Here is a 23,280-nt window from a genome sequence, read left to right as displayed (position 1 = left end):
CACTGATTAGTTGTGTTACTTTGGGTCATATATGTAAAGATTCTGAACCACAATTTCCTAATCAGTGAAATAGGTGTAATGGTAGAAGCTATCACATTACGCTATTTTGAAGATTGAGTTGATATTTATCTGTAGAACAGTATCTGCCACATAGTAAACAGCTTTTCCTAAACTTCACTTTCTAATCCTACAAAGTATGATTGATAAAGGATGCCTACCTTGATCGATTGTATTAAAGATTAAAGAAAATAATCCCATGTAAAATTTTTAGCACACAGCCAGATTTTGAGTAAATTACATTAATATCAGTAATTATTTTTATTATTATCAACAATATACGATAGCTAAAAATAAATAAAATCATGGCTGGCATGGTGGTTCATGCCTGTAATCCCAGCACTTTGGGAGGCCAAGATGGGAGGATGGCTTGAGGCCAGGACTTTGAGACCAGCCTGTACACCAGAGTAAGACCCTGTTTCTACAATAAATAAAGAAATTGAAACTGTCTCATAACATTTCACATTGAAGTCTATATACAAAGTAATATTCATGCAAAGTGTTTAAATCAATGCAGAACAGTTTTACAAATAGTAATGTAAATCCTCAAAAGGCAGAGTGGTTACTATTCATTCTTTTCAGCTTTCAATGGAAGGTGCTTGTTTATAGTCATGACATTTGGATTATGTAACCTTTTATGTTCTTTCTGACTTTCACTGTTCTATCCCCATGTAAGAATCCCTCCTATGAAATCCCTGACAATTATTTTTGGAGTTGCTAATCATTTGATGACATAACACTAATAATTTACTATTTTATGTTGGTATTATCATTTGTTGAGTGTTTACTTAGTGAAAGTCTTTGTGTCACAAAATATATGTGAATTTTCTCATTTAAACTTCATCATAAACTGATGAGAAAGAATGTTATCCCCCATTTTCCAGAAATGAAGAAGCAGAGATATTAAGTCAGAATAGTAATAATCTCTTGAGATCATAAAGCTAGTAGAAATTTGCTTTGCTTATCAGTTCTAGCTACATGACAGAAATAAGAGGTATTGTTACCGGGAAAATTCTGGTTAGGAAAATGCCGATAGTACACTTGCAAAATTCTCAGTCAGAACTCTTTTATAATTGAAAATGGTAATTGCTGTTAATTAGTATAAATTATATAAATGTATACAGATACATATATATGATATATAAAGATAGTTAAATAACTTTTATATAATGGGAAGATTGATGGCTGATGGTGACTTTTTTCTCAGCTCAATTCTAGGTTAATACTTATTCCTTCTGAGACTCTAATATATGCTTCATAATACTCTTTGTCAGAAACTGGAGGTTCAGAGTTCTATAAATATAATGTGGATTCTGGAAGTTAATAGATTTCCTATTAGCCTAACTTCCTATCTAATATAAATTATTCTGTACATAGTTTCAGTAAGTCAATTATCTCTACAGAGTGATAAAGTAGTTTCAAATTTGCTGTTATTCTTATTCATTTATCAAATAGATATAACTAAGACAAAATATCGAGAATTAAAGAAAATATTTTATTTTGGTTTAAGAAGTTCCCGATAACTAGAGCTACCTGAAATTGGAATAGGCTGCTTTTTATAGTGTTAAGATGACCATCTGAAGTACTTAAAAAGTGGTAAAGTGACCAGTTACTACAGTTTAGACAAAGGGAAATTGCTGCATACTTTTTCATTTATGTACTCATCCCTCATTCTACAAATACCATGTAACAGAAGACACAATTTTTTTTTTTTAAAAAAAAAGATCTCTGCCTTCTGGGAGCTCAGCCTACTAAGGGTAGTAAGAATAATATAATCAAAAATATTAAAGCATTACTGTTATGGAAGTATGTGCAACATACAGAATTAATGTAGAAAAAAGAGGGTTTTTTACAAATCTGACAAAATGGAGTCAACTAATGCATCACCAAGAAGTTAAGATAAGGGTAAGAAATAAAAGATGAGTTAGAGTTTATCACAAGGAAGGAAGAATGTTGTGCTATCATCCAAATTTGATATTCTACAATTTTATAATGCAGGCATGATGGGAAAAATAATAGGTAAATTGTGAGCTGCTATGCAAATACTAGTAACTGGAACTGCTACAGATACTAATGGTTAGGATTTGTAATTATATGAATGAGAGGCTGCATTAATCCATTTTCACACTGCTATCAAGAAATATCCTGAGACTGGATAATATGTAAAGAAAAGCGGTTTAATTGACTCACAGTTCCGCATAGCTGGGGAGGCCTCAGGAAACTAACAATTAAGATGGAAGGCGAAGGGAAAGCAAGGCACGTCTTACGTGGCAGCAGGCGAGAAAGAGAGGACAGGGGAAACTGCCACACACTTTTAAAGCATCAGATCTCTTGAGAACTCACTCACTATCAGGAGAACAGTATGGGGGAAACTGCCCCCATGATCCCATCACCTCCCACCAGGTCCCTCCCTCTATATGTGGTGATTACAATTCAGATTACAATTTGAGATAAGATTCGTGTGGAGACACAGAGCCAAACCATATCAAAGACTAAAGAAGAAAAGAAACGGAAATAATTTGAATTTTGTTTTTCTCTTTCAATGACCCCTTCTCCATACATCAAATTTTCAGCTAGTCCTCCTAACCCATCTTCTAAAACATACCCTCAATCAGACTTTCTTTCCATTTCCAGCTCTTGTCTCCTGGTTCAAGCCACCTCACCACCAATTCTCATCTAGTTTCCAATGAGTCTCCTAGCTTCCACTCGGCTCTTTGCAGTAACATCCTTCACACAGCTGGCATTCTCACCTTCTAAAGGCATAAATCGTATATCTTATTCTAATTAATGAAATCATCTATTAGATTTCTATTACATTAAAAAAATAAAACTCAAAAATTGCACCATGACCTTCCAGGTTCTAAGTAATCTAGTACCCTGTTCACAATTGATCCCCACAACCACATGCAGTCCCCGCTTCCCCCAACACATTGTATCTCAGCCTTTATCCTCTTTCTCAACAAACCAGTCTATCTTGCTTTAGAACATGTCTTTGATATATATGTTCATTTATGCCTGTAACAAATTTCTTCTAGATCACTGCAGGTCTGTCTTGTTTTTAGAGCTCTGCTAATCTCCAACCACCTCCAACCACCTACTCAAGGGGAATATATATTATGCCCCTTCTCAGAATTCTATTTCATCATCATCTTGTATTTTCTTTATACAGTTTATTACCATCTGTTTTTTTCTTGTTTACTTATTAAGTAGTGTGATTTCAGCCACCTCCTAATGTAATGTAAGCTCATTGAAATTAAGAGTCTTGTCTTTCTTATTTAGTAGCATAATTGCCCAGTACACAGCCTACAAACAGTGAAACCAAATAAAAATTGTTAAATGAAACACTGTCATCCTGTGTTAGAATCACTTGCTATAGAAGAATTTTCAAACCTGCCAAAAATGTACACTGGAACAAAAAATATTCTGAAGTCTCTCACTTCCTATAAATGGGAGGGTTTAACCAAAATACAAACAGCTTTAAAATATTTAAAGAATTAAACCATACCTTCTCTTCAGCACATTCATTCACTTATTTTTTATCTTCTTTCAACAACTACCTACTAAATATTTCTTATGCATGAGACCTCAAGGATTGAGTGAAAAATCATACATCCTATGTCATTTTCTTTTTATCATCCACAATGTAGTAGACAAGAGGCAAGCTCAAAGAGAACTACAAAATGCAGCTGGAAGGGTAAAGCTCCCCAGGATTGAACTAGATTTGTTATACTGAGGCTTCAAAAAAGTGGAAAATTACTTTTAGCTGTTGGAATCAGGGAAAGTAGCACCTGAACTGAGTCCAGAAAGATAAGTAGGATTTGGTAATGCAGAGATGAGGGGGACAGGGAGGGAAACATAAGGCTGAAGGAACCACATAAACAATTTCAATACAAGATACATACGGTGGTCGGCAAGTCAGTCAGTTTCTCTGGACATTGAAGATTGATTGAAGCCTGGTTGTAGTAGAAATTCTTCAAGGTCAGAAATTTGAACTTTATGTATGTATATATGTGTCTATATACATGTGTGCTTGCATGCACATGAGCATGTGTGTGGAAAGCATGATCAGAAAAGTTACTCTTTCTTCAGAATGTATAATGGATTGTTTGTAGGAGATGTCAGAGTAGGATGAACCATGTTAAATGTATAGATGAAGGAGCAACTTACTGAATTTCTTAGGTAGGTTTGTTAAGTCTCAAACGAGGTTCCAGTTATTGGAAGAAAAGAAGAAAAAGGAGAACAGCATAGTTTTTCCATTCTGTTTTTTTAAAACTCCTTTTTTTTATTGTTCCTCTTCTTTCTTGGTGTCTACCCTGAGCTATATTATTTGAACCTGTTTTTCTTGCCTGGAGTTCAAAAATTGTTACCTTACATCCTTCAGACTTTCAAAAAATACCTCCCCTTTTCCCATATGTCATTTTCCTTCCATTGTTTTTGTGTTCATTACATCACAACTATATTCTACATGCTTTCAAGGACATGTGAAATAAAATAATACAGTAATTGGTTAATTATGGAGAAAAGAGAGACCTGTGTGTTTTCCTTAAACCTGTCTCTTTAGAAGCCTCCAACAAAGTTTTAAAATGACACTTACCCAGATTTATAACATGCTGTTTTGAAGTCTACATTCTTTCTTTTCTGACCATTTGTAGTAAATGCCAAGGAAACAATGCAGTGGACATAAAGCAAACGTGTAGAGGCAAAGAGAGCAGAATCAGGGTTTTGAGCAGTTCTCAGAAAAGAAAAATACCTAACCCTAGATAAGGCAAGGCACTATCCATAAGGAGAAACGTATCATGCTTCTTAAGCCCGTTAATTAAATGTAAACAGAGACCCTCTATAAACAACTTGATTTGTAAACTTTGGTCAAGAAAATCTGAATTTAGAGTGTTTCCTTCTTTTGATATAATATGCTGTACTTTACACAACCACACCATGAATTCGCAGAGCAGATTTTTATTATAAAATATTTCTGTGGGATTATAGATTTGCCTAACCAAGCCATTGTTTCTTCTCTTCATGTTTTATTTTATGATTTTGGAAACAATTTTAATCTTACAGAAAATTTGCAGGAATTGTACAAATGACTCTCATGTACACTTCTCCCAGAGCACTCAGAGAACTTATTCAGGTTTCACCAAGTTTCACCAAATATGATCCCTTTTAGTAATTCAGGATAAATATTGCATCTAGTAGTTGTCATGTCTTCCTAATATCCCTCAATCTGGAACAATTGTTTAGCCTTTCCCTGACTTTCATGATATAGGTATATTGATGGCCAGGCATTTTATATAATGTTTCTAATTTGGGTTTGTCATGTAGTTCATCATTATTAGATACACATTAAATGTATTTTTTGTCTGGAATGTCATCGAAATGATACTGTGTTTTTCCCGTTGCATTTTATTGGGTGTTTCATGATATGAATATCAATATCTTCTATTTTGGTTGTGTTGAATTTGATTGCTTGATTAAGGTAATATCTGCCACAGTTTTATATTCTAAGTGAATATATTGTCTCCAGTTGTATGTAATACGTATTTTTGTGGGAAGATATTTTGAGACTGTGTGTAAAAATTCAATTTTTTATCTACTTTCACCCACAAGTTTTAGCATCCATTGAGCTTTGTTGCCTGAATTAATAATGTGCTGTTATATGTGACAACTGGTTTTCTAATTCCATCCTGTCTTCTGTGTTTTCTCTCTGGCATTCTACTTTAAGAAAGAGTTATTTCCTCCTCATGATCTATCTATCTATTTAAATTATATGGACAAACAGATTTCTACTGTATTTGTTATAATTCGTTGCTGTCACAACTTACTTTGGTGCTTAATTTTCCAAGATGTGGCCACTGGGAGTCCCTTCAAGCAGGTTGTGTCTCCTTTCCAAATGCCCTATCACTCTGAGAATTTTCTTTCTTTATGGCTCAAGGTGTTCTAGGCTCATCTTGCACATTCCCTAATTTGGCTTTAGATCCTATTCTTTTCTTTAAGGAACTCGTATGTCTTTTTGTATAGAGTGCTATTAGAAACCAAGATCTCATTGTTCCTAGGTTTTCTTGGTGGTCAAAACCAAGAAATATATGTGTATATATACACACATACATACACACATATTTAATCATTATTTTAATATTGTATATTATTTATTATAATTCAATGTGATTATTCATGTATACATACATTCATAATACCTCCAATTCCAGCTCAACACCAAGGAGTTTATTTTTCTTTCCATACTTGTGCCTCCTTTTGTCAACCATGAGAAACCTGGCTCGCATTATTCTCAATGTTTTCTTATTTGCTCAGCTCCCCTGAATCGAGCAAATCTTCTATCTACACTAGACTTCTGTTCACCCCAACAGTTTCCTGGCCTTGGCCCTGGCTGTCACCTGTCTGCCTTTCCAGAATGAAGGAAATAGGAAAGCAAGCACATTACTGGTTTTTGAAATATATGTGCTTTTCTTTCTTTTTCATTGGAGTTACAAACAGGAATTACAATACCATTAGTTAATGTTTCTGACTCAAATCAGTTCTACTTGTGTCTACATTTGTGACCATATCTATATCAAGGTGAATCCACAGGGGGAAATATTTCTTGAATATAAATCAATATGCAAACACTTATATTAATGACATTAAAGATTAGAGGTTTGATAATGTCTAGGATTTAATACTGATTTTCTTTTAATGATTAGTACATAAAAAATAACATTTAGGGGCCAGGCGCGGTGGCTCACACCTGTAATCCTAGCACTTTGGGAGGCCGAGGCAGGCGGATCAAGAGGTCACGACATGGACACCATCCTGGCTAACACGGTGAAACCCCGTCTCTGCTAAAAATACAAAAAAATTAGCCGGGCGCGGTGGCGGGCGCCTGTAGTCCCAGCTATTCGAGGAGGCTGAGGCGGGAGAATGGAGTGAACCCGGGAGGTGGAGCTTGCAGTGAGCCAAGATCGTGCCACTGCACTCCAACCTGGGTGACAGAGCGAGACTCTGTCTCAAAAAAAGATAAAAAAATAAAAAAATATATAACATTTAGGTTAGACCAGTGGATATGTCACATTCGAAGACTGAGTGACTGAGCTGTCTGTTAGCTAAGGGAACCTCAAATGCAATAAAATACTTAGTTCAGAGGCATTTTGATGGAATTAAACTGTAGGGGAGTAGTTAATAGATCAACATTTACAGGCAGCCAGGTTCAAGTACTGGTTAAGCATCTACCAGATTGTTACCTAGGACCAGTTATTTGACCTCTAGATGTCTTAATTTCTTAACTGCAGCCCCTACATTACAAGATTGTTGTGAATTTTGAGTGATATGCCCCAGGAAAATACTAAACACCACACTTGGCACATAGTAAGTGTGCAGAAACAGGTAATAGCTCTCATGGTAATCACTGGTATCATGACTTTTAATTACTACAACTCCCAGTAACAGATGAAGGACCTGGCTTATTAGAATTCTAAATAAATTACACTCTGGAGGCTGAGGTGAGAACATGGCTTGAGCCAGGAAGGGTGAAGCTGAAGTGAGCTATGGTTGCTCTAGTGCGCTGCTGCAGGGGTGATAGAGTGAGACCCTATCTCAAAAAGTAAATAAATAAAAGAAATCTAAATAAACTGTTTTTGCAATGCTGTGTCTTGATGGTTTCAATACTTACTCATAACATGATGACCGTGTTGTAAATGCACAGTGAGGTTGTCTACATAGGACCATGTTGCTGAATACTTTGAAGGAATATTATGATACGTATTTTTTCTTTTTCCAGTTAATAGGAAGATAATGCATTATCAGTTTATGGGGAAACAGTGAATGATCCACTGCAATTTTCACCATATCTGTCAAAATGTACTTTCTGATTAGAGAACACACTTGATTCTAAAGTCTTTGTAAATTATTTCATGAATCAACTCAAATATTTTTATTTAACTGGTACAAAGCATGCATAAAAATAGAGGGTAAGTTGTGAGTCTTCAGAGATTTAACTGGACTTCTTTGATCATTTGTATAAAAGGTACATCTTTACCAGTTGGCATTGATTGGTCCTCTATAGACTGGAATTAAAATCTAATTTTGCTGTAACAAATTGTGAGGTGGAAATACTAGAGAAATGATGACTTGTAACATCACTAGACATTTCTGGTCTCATTTAGATGTGAATATAAACCAAGCATGACTTCTAAGTCCTTTTTACGGTGATCTGAAGTTTACCTTCACCAAGTTCCATTCTTTCATTGATCAATCTGTTTCCTTATTAATGCTAATGTAGATCACTTATGTAGGGAATTTGATGAGAAATACACTGGAGAACTTAAGGTAAATAAGACTCTCTTGTGACTTAAACTAAAAGACATAAAAGAGTGAGTCTGCCAAAAATATGCACTGACACATTAACACAAATTTTAAAACGGCTTCCAAGACAAGACTGAGCTGTCACAAGTAGGAATACACTTTTTTAAAAGCATGTCTCAGACAGGGGGAGTGGGAACTTAACCAATGGAACTAAGTCTTTCATATTGAGGAAGATAGCCGCAAGTCAGCTTCTGAAGAATTCTTTTTAAGAGCTGCTTGCTTTTAGCAGAGCAAAAACTATAGTGCTAAAATACATTCCGAGTTTTCTTTTACTCCAGATTTTCTTAGATGGAGATAGAATCTTTGTAACTAACATGGCCACAAACATTCTGGCTCCTGTGACAGCTGTTGGTCTTGTTCTCATAGGAACCAGTTAGCCGTGGGCTTTAGACAAATATTTCAGTGAAATGCTTAATGTGACTCAGCTCGTAAAAGATGAATCTGTGAATACAAAATCTGCAGGACTAGAGGTCAACCCTGGCTCCCAGCCAGTTCAACAAAGTGCTGTGCCTCTGTGACACTTCTTGGCAGGCAGCCAGTCAGCTTTCCCTGGGGTCCACAATTTCACTACATACTCTCCATTTAAACTTCTTCAGCAACTAATAAAAATCCTTAGAACACTTCAGAGGATTGTTTCTCCCTTCGCTCAGAGACAATAGGCTAAGGAAGAGATCAGTGGGGAGTAGAGTGGCCCACAATAAATGAAGCCAGGTGGAAGAACAGACTTTAGAAATGAATGGGGAGGGACTGTCAGTAGATGGAGATATGTGAGGAATTGGGGGCCAGGAGAGAAAGAAACAGGCTACACAGAGAGCAGATATATTTGCCCTTTTAATATTGACCAGAATTTCACAAGGGAGGATGTATTTTCAGTCCTTTTGTAATAACAGTTGATTTCACAACTATTTTGCAAGGCAGGCATTTTTTCTTATTTTTACAGATGAACAAACAAGTTCAGAGAGGTGAAGTAACTTGCCAACATCACATGACTTGATAACTGATTAGTGATGGAGTCAAGTTTTACATCCAAACCCAGTATATGTACACATATGCTACTCTTTCTTGCATATGCTTTACCCACCAATAATTTTGTTTTACTCTTATGGCTAACATTATTTATCGATATATTTATAAAAGATTTGTTGACTGAAACTTATATTCTGATACAAGACTAGACACTGGGGATACAATGGTGACTTCAAACATGGAGAATAGGGCCTAGTCTGGGAGTTAAACGTTAATCAATTAATTACATTAATCTCATATCACAAGAGTATGAAGTGCTGAAAACATAGGTCCAGGGAGTACTAAGTACTAAGTGCTTATAATTGGAGACTGCCTGATCAGTGAAATTAGGGAGGATTTTTAAAGAAATAGTCACTTGAGCTAAGACTTGGAGGGAAGGAATCAACTGGATGAAGTGGGGAGGAAAATAATCAAGTGTAAAGACCCTGGTTGGGCAGGAAGCTATGGAAAGTGAGTAGAAGACTCTTGTGGCCACAGTAGAGAGAGGAGAGAGGAGTCTTGTGTGAGATGATGCTGGAGACCATCATCCCATGGGTTGCATGGGACCCAACCATGCAAGACCTTGTAAGTTCCATCAAGGTTTCACCTGAGGGCTCCATGAATCAGGACCAGGTTTGTTAATAAAATATTATGACTTCAGTTCTATAAATGATGGGTTTGACATATTTTTGTGACAACCAAGAAGAAATGTCAATTAGACAGTCTTTATATACATCGGGAATTCAGCGTAAAGTGCTGGGTTATAGTTAGAATTTTAGAATTCAGGTGTAAATAAATAATAGCCAATACAATGAATATGATTCAGATCATCTAGAGAAACTATAGACAAAAACTGGAAGAAGTATAGAATATTCCTTTGCTGAACTCCCAGGTTTCTGCTGTCTGTATCCCCACTTCTTTTTCTACTACCCAGAACCACAACATTTAATGATTACATAAAGGAAAACAATAGAATAAAGTAGAATCCAGAGAAAATGGGAAACACACTAGAGAATTTTTGCCATAAAAGCCAAGGTAGGACAGTTTGATAAAGGAAGGAATGAGCTGCTGTTCTAAATGCTACCAAGATATCAAATGAGTGGAAGACTAAAATATCTTTTAAATTTAGCTACTTTGAGGTTTCTTTCTGGCCTTAATGGTATATATCCTATCACTTAAATTGTGTATTTTCTTTCTTAATTTGTTTATGCTCTTTATATTCAGTTTTAAGCTAGAATAAAATAGGAATGGTCTGTCAGAAATTATTGGAGGCCAAAGCACAACCAACTTTGTATTGGAAAGTTTCTTTCTTGCATAGTTCTTTTTTTCATATGCTAATTCACATATATAACACATATATCAATACAGACAACATGTAGTTTTCCATAGTTTCTTAAAACCTAAGTGAACTTTTCAGTTTCTTGGCCTGTCAGTTAAATTTTGACTTTCTCTGATATCAATGATTATACTTTTTCTCTTGAAACTCAAATTTAGATTAAAAGCAAAATATTAATTAAACATTGATTCAAAAATGTAATACATTCTTCATTCACACATGAACATTATTTGTAAATATTCTTGAAGTAGTAAATATTGAAAGATCACTTGTCATGGCCCACACCTACTACCAGAAATAAAAGGGTAGATGTAAGGCAAATGAGATGTCTCAAAAGAACACAGTCCAGTATGCAATCCTATATTAGCTTGCCTCCTTCTGTGTCTTAGTAGTTCATGCTCTGAACATTTAAAGTGTGTTAGTTTGTGTCAAATATGCATCGAATATGAAGCTGCATTAAATAAAAAGCATATCTTAAAACATTTGCCTGTGCATAAAGGAAAGAAACAATGCATGAAGTGTGATTAGAATATCGAAAGTATTCAGGACCTTTGTTGAGTGCTTTTCATTTAATTAGACATACTCTTTACAAGCTAATCACACGCACAAATACATACCCATGTACACACATAGACAAATGTGAAACAGATGATATGAAGGTAATTGTAAGAATGATAATTTGTTTCTGGTTGACTTTAATTGCTCTGAAATCTTTGGTAATTAAGTCATCATAATGATGTATATAGCATAGAACGAAATTATTTTTTTATTTTTACACATATTTTAAAATATTTTTATAGAATTTTTGTTTAAAAAAAATAATTTTAGGTGTGATTTCAATACTTTCAGTATTCTCGCAAAAAAAAAATACTTTGGCCATATTTCCTCTAAAATATCAAAAGAAGTTGGATCTTTTTAAATATTTTGCCCCCGAATTATAATCAACTATTGATAGTTATAAGCTTTGAAATTTAGACAAGTCCACTCCCACTTAGGTTGCATATGAAAAATAACAAAATTCTCCTATACATAGACAACTCTGGAACATTCTAGTCATAAAGAAATACTTATCTTGATGGAAAATTTGTAATTAATATTTCTTGTACTGTAGAACTTCCACTTTGATGAGTGACTGGTGATTATAATTGCTATTTCTTTCTATTTTCCTGGATAATTTCAGGGCACATTCAGAAAATGAAGGTACCTCTTTACCATCAGCTGACTCCTGTACCAGTCCTACAAAGATGGACTTATCATATAGTAAGACTGCTAAGCAGTGCCTGGAGGAGATATCTGGTAAGTGACCTCATCAATGCATAGGTCAAACCTAGGAATTTCTGTATTCTCCCCATAACACTTTTTATTAAATCATATTTGTGGTATACTGTTTTTTATGCAAAAATGGATTGTATATATCTCATGCTTCAAAGATCATTAGCTATTTGGCTATTCTGCTTAGGATGATCTCTTTGTTACTAAAAAAGGAATGGTAGTCCTTTCAGAAGTGAAGACTTTAAGTCATTTTGCTCTCAGTCAAATTGAATAAAATCAGAGAAAACCTGTATAATATATTTGGAGATTGAAAATAAACTAATGATTGGCCATGTAGATTCTCCATCGCTAATGCAGCCTGCTCTGTCATCAATTCTATACTATTTAAAACATTTCTACAGGGTGATTTCAAATGACCATTTTAAAAAAACTCTGAATAGGAAAATATTTTATTATATATGGATGATGTAAGAAAAAAATAATAATACATACCCCAGACACAGTTATCAGGTTTTTGTTGTGTATAAAATGGGATGCTGAGCTTGAGCGCAGTGTTTTCTCTAGGGTCCGGTAAGCCTAAGCATATATGGAAGACATTTGGTTTAATTTCATTACATATAGATCTGTATTCGTAAGGAACCAAGAAACCTCCTAGCAAAATATATTGCCCCTGAAGGGCGAGAGATGAAAGAGTACTTTATCTGTTCCTAAGTATAATAATGCATGAAAGTAGGGTTATGTCTGTTGTTCCAGGAAGTCTCTGGCCCAAGCCTTGTGTATTCACAGCTAAGTTCAAATGAAGAAAACTAAATAAATTATTTAATTTTAAAAAATTACTGTGTACTCCGAAGACCCAAAGTGTAAGTATCGCTATGAAGCTCATGAAAATGACTCTATCACAAATTTGGGGGTTAAGAAACTTCCTCACTTTGGCAGACCTGAAAAGCATTTGGCAAGCATTAGACATGACTACAGCATCCTGCCGTGGATATTGACAACAATTACAGAACAACATCCCAAGGGTACATTTTGGAATCAGCATTAGTTGATAACATTAGGTATCAGAGGTTTTATACGGAGATTACAACAAAGGCCCAGTACTAGGTAGGGGTAGAAATGGTAATGCCAAGACATAAATATAGGGATAGTAATTGTAGATTTTTCAAACACACGGGGGATGTGTTGACTTTCCATTAACTCTGTGTAGTACCATGGTCAAAATGATGCTATGCGTTTATTATGACCAGATGTTTTATAAAATTAGCATGACATGAAGATGCTTCATATATTTCTTTATACATAAATGTCTTCAATATGCATGCTAAGCACTAGAGCTAAAATCTGTAGGGGAGATGAATTTAGTAGAGTTTGAATTGCAATTTTATGTGAATTTCACAAAGGAACACTGTTTCCAGAAACTAATATATCACAGTATATCTGATTGAATAAATAGTCTGTATTTGATGTTTTCTCCACTTTCTTATTGTCTACCATTTGATCACTTTTTCATTTTTCCAGTTGATATTTCCTTTTAACATTCGGATTTTTAATAGAATACCTGAAAGTGAATATAAACTAGCAATTAATATAATAATTTAATGGGTTTATCAGAAAGCATAATATCATTTTGCAGCAACAATCAATTATTTACATAAAATCATAGTTTTCAGTCTAGGATTTTGATATGAATTCAATAAAAGAAAGAAAACAGAAAAATGGTGCAGTGAGACTTACCTACTTGTGTCAATCTTACTATCATCTCTTTAAATGCAGCCTATAGTGGGATAGTGAAAATGTTTCTCGATACTAACTTGAGATTTCCTAGAAGAATTGTGATATTTTTTGCAGTTAGTAAGTTATAAATTGAGTACTATAATTGAAGAAAGGTAGATGAGGAAATATGAGCAGGCCAGTCACAGAGATGATTGTCACAGAGAAATTAGATTACGTATCTTCATCATTTTAAGATTTTGGTTTGTGAATAACTATCTCTTACCATTTCTGCCCTAATTTTTAGTGATTTTAGTATCTACATAGGTGTTCTTTCTAACACCTTGGCCTCTCCACCCATGATTTTTGTCTTGCAGTCCCTCCTGAGCTACTTAGTCTCATCATCATACCCTAGATCTAGGCATCATCAGAAACTACTACTTTATGTGACCTCACTGTCATGCACTGCGCTCTCACTGATTGCACACTCCTATCATTTCAGTATTCTTCCTTTTGTTCCCTGACTCCAGCAATGATTCCACTAGGGTTTCCAATTCATTGATCCTACCACTTTTTACTGTTCCTCACCAACCTCTGCATATTTTTTCTTCTCTCCTTAGTCAGCTAATTTCCTGTAATAAGTGAATGTATTTTTATTTTTATATACCCTAACTCAATTGCCTCTCTCTCATTTGATGAAATCGTGACCTGGTTACATTTAAATCTCCATCTATTCTATACCAACAATGAATGAACCAGGAGAAAACACATCGCATGTCAATGCAACTCACTTTACGTTCAGGACCTCCAACCTCAAGTGAATATGTAATGCTCATGGCAGTCAGTCTATATTTTTTATACCTTTTTTTCTCAAATGTCCGACATTATCAGTTCTATTCTTTCTCTTAACTGATGACCTTGATGTGTAACTTCACTTACAAAAGTGAAGCACAAAGAAAAGTTCACGAACCCCTGTCATCACATCTACCCAAGTATAACATTTTTTTTTTTTTTTTTTTTTTTTGAGACGGAGTCTCGCTCTGTCGCCGGGGCTGGAGCACAGTGGTCGGATCTCAGCTCACTGCAAGCTCTGCCTCCCGGGTTTACGCCATTCTCCTGCCTCAGCCTCCTGTGTAGCTGGGACTACAGGCGCCCGCCACCTCGCCCGGCTAGTTTTTTTTATTTTTTTAGTAGAGACGGGGTTTCACCGTGTTCGCCAGGATGGTCTCGATCTCCTGACCTCGTGATCCGCCCGTCTCGGCCTCCCAAAGTGCTGGGATTACAGGCTTGAGCCACCGCGCCCGGCCCCAAGTATAACATTTATATCCACTTAATACCTATTTACTCTGCTTTTACTTGGATTACTCTCTCTTCTCTTTAATAGCTCCCTCCCAACCAAGTCACTTATTTTAGGCCATGGCATACTATCATTTCTCCAACCTTAATTTAAAAAAATAACTTCCCTTGACCCCAAATTTGTCCTCAAGTACTGTTGTCATTTATCTCCTTCTCTTATGGCATACTGTAAAAAGAGTAGGGTTCAATCACAGTCTCTTAGGCTTTTAACCCCACTTCTCCGCTGGAACTGCTCTTATAGAAGTCACCACTAATGTCAACATGGCCAATCCAAGGATCAAGTCTCAGGCCTCATCTTATTTCACCTCGCAGCAGCTATTTGTCCTCTTCTAAGAAGGTTTCTTCCTTGGTGCTATAGTTTAGATACAGTTTGTTTGGCCTCACCAAGTCTCATGCTGAAATTTGATCCCCCTGGCCAGGCGCAGTGGCTTGTGCTTGTAATCCCAGCACTTTGGGAGGCCAAGTGGGGCAGATCACGAGGTCAGGAGTTCAAAACCAGACTGGCCAACACAGTGAAACCTCGTCTTTACTAAAATTACAAAAATTAGCCGGGTGTGGTGGTGGACACCTGTAGTCCCAGCTACTCGGAAGGCTGAGGCAGGAGAATCGCTTAAACCTGGGAGGAGGAGGTTGCAGTGGAGATCACACCACTGCACTCCAGTCTGGGCGACAGAGCTAGACTCCATCTCAAAAGAAAAAAAAGAAAGAAAAAAGAAGTTTGATCCCCAGTGTTGGAGGTGGGGCCTCATGGGAAGTGTTTGGATCCCAGGAGCAGACCCCTCATGAATGGCGCGGTGCCATTCTCCAGGGAGTGGGTGCATTTTCACTGCTAGGTCCCACATGAACTGATTGTTGAAAGTCACCTGGCACTTCCACTTTCTCTTGTTTATGCTCTCACCATATGATCTCTGCACAACAGCTCCCCTTTGCCTTTCACTGTGAGTGGAAGCAGTCTGAAGTCCTCACCAGAAGCAGTTGCTAGGAGCAGCTTCTTGTACAGCCTAAAGACCAGTGAGCCAAATAAACCTCTTTTCTTCATAAATTACCCACCTTCAGATAATCCTTTACAGCATCACAAATGGACTAAGATACTTGATTTTCAGGGTCATATATCCCCTTAGTTTTCCTCAAACCTTACTTTTCCTTCTTGGTCTCTTTTTCTAGTTACACTTTTTTCTTGATGATTTCTTATGGTTTAAATGATCCAGGTCTCTGCTTCTAGGTTTCTCTAGCTATAAATGCTCCCTTGGTGATTTAATATCAATATTATCTCATGGCTTTAAGTTTCATCTATATTCTGGTGGCTTACAAATGTCTCTGTCTGCTCTAGTTCTCTCCCCGAACTCTGGACTCAAATATCCAAATGCCAACACAATCTTTCCACTTGAATATCTCATAGACACTTCAAACATAGTGTAACCCAAACTGAACCTCTGATATTAACCTATAAAATTGTTCCCCTGAAAAACTCTTTACCCAAGTCTTCTCCATTTTCATTAATAAGAATTTCATCCTTCCAGTTGCTCAAGCCTGAAACCTTAGACTTATTCATGACTCCTTTTTAATGCCTCACACCTGATGCCCTGATAGTCTATTCATTATAATATCTTGTTGGCTCCAGAAGTATTGTTTTCTATTTGTACTCAGAGACAAATGGTGTTTATAAATCAACTTTTTGGGATATTTCTCAGTATATGAACTCTTGTTACTTTTCTCAGAAATCCAGAAACTGAAAAAATTTAGATGATACAATATCTAACTAACTATGAGAAATAAGGTACTAAGATAGCTTAGAATAATTGCATTTTTAAAATATATCCAGAATTTGCCAATTCTCCTTTTTTCCACTTTTGTCTATTAAGTGGCATCACCAATGGATGGTTAGTACATAGGTAGCACTCAATAAATGCATGTAAAATGAAATTAATATAATGGATATAGCATTAAAATGAGAACTACACTAAAAAAGGAACATAATAATTTTCAGATGAAAACAATAAACAGAAAAGATAGGAATTATCTCTTTGGCTTTGGAAGGCACTCAGGAAATAATCACAGTGAACTTATGATCAATTATACTATACAGAAGGAGTTGATATAAATGGAAAATAAAATTTTACTTTTGATTATGCCATCACTGAATAATCAAAGAATATAAGGAAGAAAATGTTTAGTCATTCTACACAAGTAATGTTACAGTTCAGAAGCCCTCCCTGTTGATCTGGGATTTTAAAACAGCACATTATAAAATGGAAGAAGGCCAGGGATGGTGTCTCATACCTGGAAGAGTAGCATTTTAGGAGACCAAGGCAGGACGACTGCTTGAAGCCAGGAGTTCAAGACCAGCCTGGACAACATAGTGAGACCCTGCCTCTACAAAAAAAAAAAAAAAAATCAAATTATCCAGCCATAGTGGTGTATAGCATGTGTCTAGTTCAATCTACTCAGGAGGCTGAGGAGAGAAGTTTGCTTAAGCTCAGGAGTTCCACGCTGCAGGAGCCACGATCATGCCACTGCACTCAAGCCTGGGTGACAGAGCAATACCTTGTCTCAAAAAAAAAAAAAAAAAAAAAAAGTAGGGGCATGGAGAAAAGAAGGATAAATTTGTAACACAGGTTGAACATCCATAATTTAAAAATCCAAAATTCAAAAGATCCCAAATTCATAAATTTTTGTGTGCTGACATAATGCCACGAGTGGAAAATTCCAAACCTGATCTCCTGTGACAAATTGCGGTCAAAATGCAGGTGCACAACACAGTTTATTCAGCATTCTCAGGGGAAAACAGAGTCTCCCAGCCCCCTTTAGCCACTATGTATCTTTTCCATGCACACCTAGATTCCCGCATGCAAGCATACCCACAAAGGATAATACGATGGCATGTGTGCAGAGTGGACATGCCAATGGCAGGTTCCCCACAGTGTCCCACATTGGGCCAAGACCTATACGCATTACACTGTGGTTTTTCTTTTGTTTTTGTTTTTTTGCTTATTTTTCATTCTATGGCATAAAGATACTGTTGAAAATGTCAAAAAGGCCTGAAGATACCCCTATGGGTAACAGTGATAAGAATAAAAGGAAGCGTTTATGTTTGTTTATAGCACAGAAAGTCAAGCTGTTGGAGAAACTAGACTGTGGTGTAAGTGGGAAGCATCTTACAGAAGAGTATGGTGTTGGAATGACCACCATATATGACCTGAAGACACCAAAGGATAAATTGTTAAAGGTCTCCATTGAAAGTGATGAACAGAAGTTAATGAAAAATAGAAAAATACTGCATAAAGCTAAAAATGAAGATCTCAATTGTGTATTGAAAGAGTGGATCCATCAGTGTGACGGTGTACACATGCCACTTAATGGTATGCTGAAGGTTAAATAAGCAAAGATCTTTCACAGTGAACTGGCGATCGAAGGGAACTAAATATTCAATAGGCTTGTTGTAGAAATTTAAGAAAAGATATGGCATTAAATTTTTTAAGATTTGTGGTAATAAATAGTGAAGACATACATTGACTAGTTGGCCAAGATCATTGCTGATGGAAATCTGACTCTGGAACAAATCTTTGATGCCGAAACAACACACATTTTGATGCCTCAGAAAGATACTGACACAGAAGACAAGACAGCCCCTACAGGAAGTAAGGATGCCAAGGACAGAATAACTGAGATTGGATGTACTTATACAGCGGGAACCCATACGTGAAAACTTGTGATAACCAAAAGCTTGCGTCCTTGCTGTTTTCAGGGAGTGAATTTCTTACCAGTTTATTATTATGCTAACAAAAAGGCTTGGATCACCAATGACATATTTTCTGATTGGTTTTATAAACATTTTGTGACAGCAATTCTTGCTCACTTTCAGGAAGCTGGACTGAATGACTGCAAGAATTTATTTGATTATATTTATTCTACTCATTGTCTAGCTGAAATTATTATCAAAAACAATGCTTATGCCATGTACTTTCCCCAAAATGTGACTTGTTAATCTAGCCAAGTGACCAGGTTATCCTTCAATTGATAAAGAATAAATATAAAAACACTTCCTTAAATAGCATGCCAGCAGTAGTGAACAGAGGTATATGTGTGGGTGATTTTCAAAAGGAGTTTAGCATGAAGGATGTCATATATGCTGTTGTCAATCCTTGGAATTCAGTGACTAAATACATGGTTGTACCTGCCTGACACAACCTCTAGTCTGCATCTTTGTTCAGTGATGATCATGAACCAGGTGGTGACTTTGAAGGATTCCATATGTCAAATGAGAAAAACAATGATGTCTGACCCTACCTATTCCAAAAAAAAAAAAAAAAATACTTTCAGAGTCTATTAGTGGGCTGGAAAAAGTGGATATCAAAGAAATTTTTAACATTGACAATGAGGCTCCAGTTGTTCATTCACTGAACTTTGATGACATAGCCAAAATGGTACTGAATTCAGGTGACTGTGATAATAGTAATGACGAAGATAACAATGTTAACACTGAAGAAAAAGTGCCAGAGACATGATGGAAATGCATGATGATCTTAGTGAAGAACTAGAGCAGTGTACATTCATTACAGAACAATAAATTATGCCAGTTGATAAAAATCAGAGAGCTTTCTAAGACAAAAACTGTTGTTAATGAGGCAGATGACTCTGGGAGAAACATTTTAAAAAGCTACCCAGCAGAATGCCGCCTCACCCCTAGGGGGCCCACTTCCCAGTCCCTCAACTGCTTCTGATGTTTCTTCTCACCTAAAAAAAAAAAAATACAGTGTACAGTAACCTCTTAATCCAAACACAGCATTGAATGTAGAGATGGAAAGCCTGTGGTTGTTTGTGGTTGCTGTTGTTTCATAGCTGATACAGGTATTCTGGCAATGCTACTGTGCTTCTTAGTGACTTTGAACACATTATGTTTTCACTGCATTCAAACTATGTCATATTTTTTACTGGTAATTACTTACGTATAAATAATTGCAATAAAATAATTGCTTATTAGTAGCATATAAATTCAGTCAGGAATGATGGTGATGCCACAAACCACAGATTGTCCACTTAGATGACTGAGATAGAGACACCTTTGATTTCTGATGGTTCAATGCACACAAACTTTGTTTCACGCAAAATATTTTTTTAAAAATGTATTGAATTACCTTCAGGCTATGTGTATATGATGTATATGAAACATATGTGACTCGGGTCCCATCCCCAAGATATCTCATTATGTATAGGCAAATATTCCAAAATCTGAAAAAATTCAACATGCAAAACACTTGTTGTTCCAATCATTTCTGATAAGAGATATTAAACCTGTAATAGAATAGCCCTATAAAAGAATGAACCTATCAGAATTCTAAAGCTCATGAGATGTTTTCTATATTGATGACAACTCTCTTTCTCAGAATCTCCATCCCTTTCTCATAGTTCTATAGTTCTATAGAACTGTAGAGGAGTTCTATAGTCTCCTCTTTCTGAGTTCTGGATGCTAGTGAAACCACAAAGCACATAAGCACCTGAATTTATTGCCAGGTTCTAGCTCAGACTGGCCCGCAGAATACACTTCCAAGATTGTTTGAAATGTGGAAAGAGAAATGTTCTAGGAATTGGAAAAAATATATTTTGGCCTTGGCACTGTGATTATTTAGCAATTATTTGGCCTCTGCCCTGCAAATTGCTCCTTGGTTCCCTTTTCTGTGTGATGACTATGATGATGCTTAATAAACTCAGAAGATTGTTGTGAGATATGGTATTATTCTTCCATCAGTCTTTTCAGTAATTATCACCTAGTATGTTACACATGCCAGGCATCTCAAAATTTGGGAAAACAAATGTGACTAACGAGTGAGCTCTTCTTTGAAAAAGTAAGAAACAAATAGATAAAATTTAACACCACAAGTAAATGAATAAATAGGCACATGGAAACAACTATCTTAGCTGTAAAGAGTCATGCAGAGCTTAAAAGAAGATCAGACATGTATATTGTTGAATTCTAATGAATAATGAAATTGCAGAATAACGTTCCAGGAAGAAACAACTTCATGAAAATAATTTGAAAGAAATTCTTCTTAACTTGTTCTTTTTATTAGTTTCTTTTTGTAAAATTGGGCATTTCTCCTAAACTCACTGAGGTTCTGTAGTTCTCTGATTTTCTGTAATCCTAAGCTTCAACACTATTGTTATTGTTGAACTTTTATTGCTCGTGGTTGCTGTAGGGGCCTCAGTGAGGAGTAATTCTGCTCCCCAAGTGAAGTGGCCTTCGTGATATAAAATTCTGATGAAGTTAGTCTTGGCAGGGTAAGATGCAGGCTTTATAAATTTATGAAGTCTGTATAATGTTCAGAGGCCTGAAAATAATACAGAAAATAAAATGTACAGAGTCTAGAAAGAGGCTTAGGTGAGTTAGGAGTTCTATAGTTTCAGCTCTGTTGGCTCTATATTAAGCCTACCAGGAAGTCCTGGTGTAGTTTTGTGTGTCCGGTATCCGTTGCCCCATCTTCTGATAACAGCGTCTTGATTTTCTTTGGGGATCATTCTCTGCTCTTGTGATCTAACTGAAATTGAAGTAAGTGGAGCCAATGAGAACAGTCTATTCATTGACTGCAGTGACTGTTTGAGGACTGGATGTGTGACCCAATCCAGTTTGATCAGAACAAATAAGACTCAATCTCAGGACTTTTCCTGAGGTTGTTATAAAAGAGGTGGTCTCTTTTTCCACTACACCTAAAACTAATAAAAGAAAAGCTTAGACCTGCTTACAGTGACCTCCACCCTCAAATGATCAAACATAGAGGAAACAGAACCTAAATCAGGAGAGACCAAATTCAAGGTCATTGTTGGAAATGACTGAGCCCCTGAAAAATCCACGTCTGAAACTATTTCTCCTCTGCTTTTGATTTATGTAACCCAGAAAAAAAATCTTTTTGTGCTTACACAAATGTGAAAATCATCCCTATTGCATGACCCACAAGATGTATGACATGTAAAGATTTGCCATACTATTAAGGAGCAAACTTGAATGGTTCACACTGCAATGCAGATGTGTTAGAGGGATTTGCTAAGTTAGTTGGAGAGCTTAGCTGTTTAAATTTTCACCAATGCAGTAACTCAATTGACATTACAAAAACATTGTCTTCATCATTAAATGGCAATGAAAGTTTAAAAAGGTAATAAATTATGGTTTGAAGATAAGCATCAGAAATGCGTGACACTCAATAAGTAGAATACTGGATAAATGACTTTTTGAATTTGAATATTCTTCATAAGACTTCAGTGTATCTCTGCAAAATTTTTAAGTACATCACTTAAATTTGCTTTTGCTTATGATATTCTTTGTGAGGAAACCTAGTTATATTTACCCAATCTGATGATAGTAGCTCCAATAATTACTATAGTCAGGCGAAATGTATTATATAATTTGTGCCATTGAAGAAGTAGCTTATTGCTTCCTGCCTTTCCTCTAAGATTCAAATCATGACCTCAGTATTACAATGCTGCCTGAATTAATGGTGCAGATTTTACTGCTTTGGCTTGCGTTTTATTCTCACATTCATTGACAGAAAGAATTTGTCTTCAGAGGCCATCCCTTTCATCATCTGCCAAGAGATTGTGCCAAATGTAAAGCTAGCCCAAATTTTCATCCCACTGGTACTCAAGAAAGTTTTTCAATTTTTTTTTTCTGTAGATTCACATTTGCCCTTTTTTTGCATAAGACTATCCACCAACATGTATAACATTTGTTTAATTCACTTCTTAACCTTTATCTGGAATTTATATTCAACTAAAAAATGTTCATAGATGCTGGACTGGCTCAATATCAATAAAGCTGGCATGTCATTTGTAAAAAAGTAATATTAAAATTATTGAATGAATTCAGGAAACCATTTTAGAAATAGAAGAATGTAGGTTAAACAGAAGGATAAGCGAATGGTTACACATGCTTTTACTGACTACCAGACTTTGCATTAAAAATGGGAAATATCTGACATTTGCAGTCTCTGTAAATGATCACTGAAATTGCTTTTGTGTGTGTGTGTGTGTATTTATAAAGATCAAGAAGATCAAGCTCAGATAATTCAAATCAGTTTAGGTATTTTACTTAAATAGCCACATTATAATTATGTTTACTAAAGAGCTGAAAAGCACTCCTTTCTAGCACATGATAATGGCTATAACTTATTTTAGGTCTTGGCGTAATTAGAATGATTCAC

At 35.9% G+C, this 23,280-nt stretch overlaps 1 protein-coding gene across 13 annotated transcripts in view; it reads left to right on the top strand.

The window, feature by feature from the left end:
- LOC105473314 (neuron navigator 3) overlaps positions 1–23,280 on the top strand; it is an 899,580-nt gene that overhangs the window by 700,814 nt on the left and 175,486 nt on the right. For all 13 annotated transcript variants that reach the window (XM_011727068.3, XM_071070568.1, XM_071070565.1 and 10 more), the window contains one exon: positions 11,934–12,049. In XM_011727068.3, coding sequence (XP_011725370.2) covers positions 11,934–12,049 — 116 coding nt within the window. The remainder of the gene's footprint in view (positions 1–11,933; positions 12,050–23,280) is intronic.

The sequence above is a fragment of the Macaca nemestrina genome, chromosome 10, assembly GCF_043159975.1.
Source record: "Macaca nemestrina isolate mMacNem1 chromosome 10, mMacNem.hap1, whole genome shotgun sequence".
NCBI classification, from domain to species: domain Eukaryota; kingdom Metazoa; phylum Chordata; class Mammalia; order Primates; family Cercopithecidae; genus Macaca; species Macaca nemestrina.
The sequence above is the reverse complement of the archived record's forward strand: the minus strand, read 5'-3'. Positions and strand labels throughout refer to the sequence as shown.